The sequence below is a fragment of the Sceloporus occidentalis genome, unplaced genomic scaffold, assembly GCF_023333645.1.
Source record: "Sceloporus occidentalis isolate IW3139 unplaced genomic scaffold, rSceOcc1.0.p SCAF_1, whole genome shotgun sequence".
Classification (NCBI taxonomy): Eukaryota; Metazoa; Chordata; class Lepidosauria; order Squamata; family Phrynosomatidae; genus Sceloporus; species Sceloporus occidentalis.
Window position 1 is genome coordinate 121467339 of NW_028316981.1, and position 4719 is coordinate 121472057.

The 4719-nt window shown below is 51.0% G+C and overlaps 1 protein-coding gene across 1 annotated transcript; it reads left to right on the plus strand.

Moving 5' to 3' along the window:
- Positions 1–227: 227 nt before the first annotated feature.
- LOC149322055 (transmembrane protein 238-like) lies at positions 228–746 on the plus strand. The gene has a single exon (XM_089522458.1). It carries the CDS (start codon positions 228–230, stop codon positions 744–746), a length of 519 nt encoding a protein of 172 aa, XP_089378584.1.
- The last annotated feature ends 3973 nt before the right edge of the window (positions 747–4719 follow it).

Sequence of the window (4719 nt, forward strand, 5' to 3'; positions counted from 1 at the left end):
AAGGGGGTTGGACTGGGTGGCCCTTGGGGTCTCTTCCAACTCTATGATTCTATGATTCTATGACTCTGGTGAAGAGCTGGGTCCCAATCTCTGCTCGGCCAGGGGAAACTAGTAAGTGGCTTTGGGCAGGTGGCACTCTCTCAGCCTGAGAGGAGGAGGAGGAGGAGGAGGTTTTTTGAAAGGGCAGAAGCCTTGTCCGCCAGTGCCAGGGCTGCGGTCCCTGGGGAATGCTGGCGGTCGAGGGCCTTCCCTGGGGCGGGGCGGGGGCGGGGGCGGGGGCTGGCGCCGTGTCCCTGCTTGCCTGTTCGCCTGCTCGCCGGCTCCTGCTGCTGGTGCTGGTGGTGCTAGGGGGCATGGGCCTGTGGTGGGGCGGGCGGTGCGCGGCCTTCTTGGTGGCGGCGCTGGCGCTGGACGCGGCGGGGCTGGGGCTGGTGCTGGCGGGGGCGGTGGGCCACCCGAGGCTGGAGGACGGCGCCTCCTTCGAGGACTTCCTGGTGCTCTCGGGGGCCCTGCTGCTCTTCCTCTCGCTGCTCTGCTGGCTCTTCTGGTACTCGGGCAACCTCCGCGGCATCCCGGAGCCCGGCCAGGAGGCCCCCCTCCGCCCCCCGCCCAGCCTCCTCCGCCTGGCCGCCAAGCTCTCCCAGCGCCTCTCCCAGCGCCAGCCGCCCCGGGCCCCGGGACCCCCGCCCCTGGAGCTCAGCCAGAGGAGCCCCGCGCTCGCCGGACCCCAGGAGCGCCTGGTCTGAAGCAGCAGGTGAGCAGCAGCAGCAGCAGCACGGGCCCCCCGGGGATACTGGCCCCAGAGAACCCTCTGGGCTTGAAAAGCCCCGCGCCTGCCCTCCCTCTGGGCAAGGCAAGGAGCAGGCGCCTGGGCTTCTCCTCTCCTTCTCTCTCTGGGCCAGGATGCTCCACTGACTCTCTGGGGGCTAGCCTGCTCTTCCTAGGGGCAAGCACTGCCAATTCTTTTGAGGATAGCTGGCCCTGGTTTACTTCAAAGGGGTGTTGCCCTGGCCATCTTCTCAGGCTGAGAGCGTGTGACTTGCCCACCAAAGTCCCCCAGTGGTTTTTGTTTTGCTTTGCTTTGCTTTTTGTGCTTGAACAGGGAATCATAAGAACCATAGACTCATAGAGTTGGAAGAGACCCCAAGAAGGGCCACCCAGTCCAACCCCCTTCTGCCATGCAGGAACTCTCAATCAAAGCCCCCCCCCCCCCCCGGGGACAGATGGCCCTCCAGCCTCTGCTTAAAGACCTCCAAGGAGGGAGAGCAGAGGGCAGTGGCAAAAGGGACTGCCCCAACGGAGCTGGGAACTTATAGCACTGGCAGCACAGGGAGACTTGCCTGTACAATTGAGGACTTCTTATATTGCTGCATGCCTCCAAGTCATTGATGATGGTGAGCCTATTTTGGGGTTTTGTTTGCACGTTTCTACCCAGGGAGGTTTGCCATTGCCATCCTCTGAGGCCGAGAGGGTGTGACTTGCCCAAGCTCACCCAATGGCAGGAACCTGGTCTAACTGGGATTCACACTCAAACCACTCAACCATGCGGGCTTTCTACTGGGCCAGGTACTAAACAGGTACTAAGCCAGTTAAGCAGCCCTCCTTTCTCTCTCCCCTCCTTTCCTACTGGTTATGTATGGGAATGGAGCTAGAGCTGCTGCAGAAGTTGAGGAAAGTGATTTGTTGGACTGGTTGGGAGGCTTCCAGGGCTGTATCCACACTGCAGAAATAATACACTTTTGGCACTGCTTTAACTGCCATGGCTCAGTGCAATCTGAGGTTGTGGGGACTGTAGTTTTGTGAGACATTTAGCCTTCTCCAGCAGAGAGCTCTGGTGCCACTTGTTGTTGCTCTTGTGTGCCTTGAAGTCATTGAGGACTTACAGCAGCCCTAAGGTGAAGCTGTCCTGGAGCTTTCTTGCCAAGATTTGTTCCAAGGTTTGCCATTGCCTTCTCCTGAGGCTGAGAGAGTGTGACTTGCCCAAGGTCACCCAGTGGGTTTCATGGCCAAGCAGGGAATCAAACCTTGGTCTCCAGAGTCACAGTCCAACACTCAAACCACTATCATTGGCTGTTTACTACACCATGCTGGCTCTCTACTGGCTCCACAACAACTACAAATCCCAGGATATCATAGGATGGCGCCATGGCAGTTAAGGCAGTGTCAGATTGCATTACTTCTGCAGTGCAGATGCAGCCAGGAAGTTGTCTCTAAAAAGTAGTCTTTCCTAGTTCTACTGAACTCCAGTCAGAAGTGGCTGGGCAGCCAGCACAGTCTGAAAAGATTCCCCTGTGGACTTTTTTTCTTTGTTCCTTACCTTGGCTAGTTTTTAATACACTTGGGATCAAACAGGATGGTTTGATGTACTGGTAGGTCCTAGGAACAGCACCATGACCTCTTCCAACCTCAGTACCGCTCTTGGTAAAGAGGTAAATAATGTGCATTAATAGCCTTTGTCTATAGGCCTTTCTCTGCAGAACAGAATACAGTTGATCTCTGTATCTATATCCGTGGCTTGAAAATATTCAAAAGATATATAAATTCCCAAAAGCAAAATCTTGATTTTGCCATTTTATATCAGGAGCATCATTCTATTGTGCCACTGTATTTAATGGGACTTGAGCATCCATGGATTTTGGTATCCATGGGGAGTCCTGGAACCAAACCAAGGGCCCACTGAAAAGTCACTTCGTTCTCCTTCCTGCTGAATTCAGCAGGGTTGAGAGACCCTGGACATACCTCCACCTTTCTCTGATTTCAGAAATTATTTTAGCTTGGTCCTAGTTGCTACTTGGATGGGAAATCACTGGGGCAACCTCCAGGCAGGTGGAGGAAAAGATCTTTCCTGAAAGCTTCAAGAGCTACTGCCAGTCAGAGTTGACAATACTTGGCAAGATGGACCAATGGTCCGACTCAGTGCAGGGCACTTTCTTAAGCTCCTGTGACCTCCAGAAGCTGATTGCAGCTGAAAGAAAACAAGAGATGCCCCAAGAACATGTGCCAGGGGTTTTTTCTTCCCTGAGTAACCCCAGCTTGTCTGCATACATGCGTAAGATCAGAAGGAAGAAGCAAGAGGAGGAGGATTGTTGGGGGGGAGGGGATGTCCGCAGGTGAATGAAGTCAGTCCCATCATGACAGGGTTCAAGCTTAACATAAAGCCTTACTGATATTTCTTTTCTACATTAAAACCTTTAATCTGTGAATTTTGCCTCAACAGGATGCTTGAGTGTCTTGTCTATGTATAAGATTTCAGTAGCTTTATACTTATTCATTCTTTTCCTCCTAGAAATAAATATTTTTGTATTATTAAATAAACATTGAGAGCTAGCATGTCATAGTGGTTTGAGTGTTGGGCTATGACTCTGGAGACCAAGGTTCGATACCTAGCTTGGCTGTGAGACCTTGAGCAAGTCACACCCTCTCAGCCTCAGGTGAAGACAATGACTAACCTCCCCTGAACAAATCTTGCCAAGAAAACCCCATGATAGGTTTGCCTTAGGTCACCATAAGTTGGAAACAACTAGAAGACAGACAACACACATACCCATTTTATAAAATAAGTCCACTTTCCATTCAAGCATACATTGTTCTTACTGCTTCCTTTTCTGTGACTCAAAACAATCCTGTGAGGTAGGTCAGACTGAGAATGACAGCCCAGATTTCCACTGCTTGTGTCGAAATTTGAACCTGGGCTTTCTCAATTGCAGAGTCTTGTGCCTCATGGCACACTCAGCCACTTCCTTCTCCATGAATGAAGGTTTTCCTTTGCTGTGTTATTCCCTCTGCTTATGTTCTTTGTCCCCACAAACTTTGGAGTGTATGACGGATACAGGTGTGTAGAGAAACCAATGAGGTTGAAGCATGGATGTGTAACAGTGCAGTTGGTACAGTTGGAGGTTGGCACTGCTCAAAAATTGTGAGACCTCTGCAATAATAAAGTACGTACCTGGCCTGGCTTTGGATTCATCGTTCCTGTTGGTCAAGGCCAGCCTTCCTATTAGGGTTAGGCATCTTGGGCAGCAGATTTTGGGGGGTAGCATATAAGGGCTGGAAATGGTTGATTATTTACCGGTAATTTGTTATTTTTAATGCCAGAAAGGGAGGGAGAATCACTTGTAGGAATTTCTGCCATTTGTGCCCCAGTAACTTTGCTGATTTAAAGTACTGTATATACAGTTGGCTGCTGTGACTCATAGCAAAATTTCTTGAGTCATCCATGCTGTTGGTCAGCTTGTCTGTCTTGCATTGCACTATACATTATGCTGGCAAATATCGCAGGGCTTGGCTCGTAAGGAAGACACACTTTCTCTCAAGTAACTTCCCTTCTCCGTTCTGTCTGTGAAAGATTCCATTGCCTCTGGGAAGAAAGCACTAAGCACCTGTTAGCTGAGTGTTGCAAATTGCTTCTTTCCTTGGGCAGCAGTTTCCTACTTATAAATGATTCTCTCTTCTTGCCTTGCCTTGCCTGTTCCTCAGCTGGGTGCTGCTTGGCACAAGTGATGTCACATTTACTTTAAACTGATGTTCCCTTCAAGAACAAGAAGTGACCTTGGACAGGTCACACTGTCTCAGCCCCAGAGGAGGGCAACAAGGGCATACCCTCCTCTGAACAAAGTCTGCCAAGAAAGCCCTGTGATATGTTCGCATTAGGGTTGCCATAGGTCAGAAATGGCTTGAAGACACACAGCAACAAGAGGTCTCTGCCATCTCCAAACCTTT

What these genes read in the sequence shown, in the direction of transcription:
- LOC149322055 (XM_089522458.1), top strand. Translation starts at nt 228, where the DNA reads ATGCTGGCGGTCGAGGGCCTTCCCTGGGGCGGGGCGGGGGCGGGGGCG.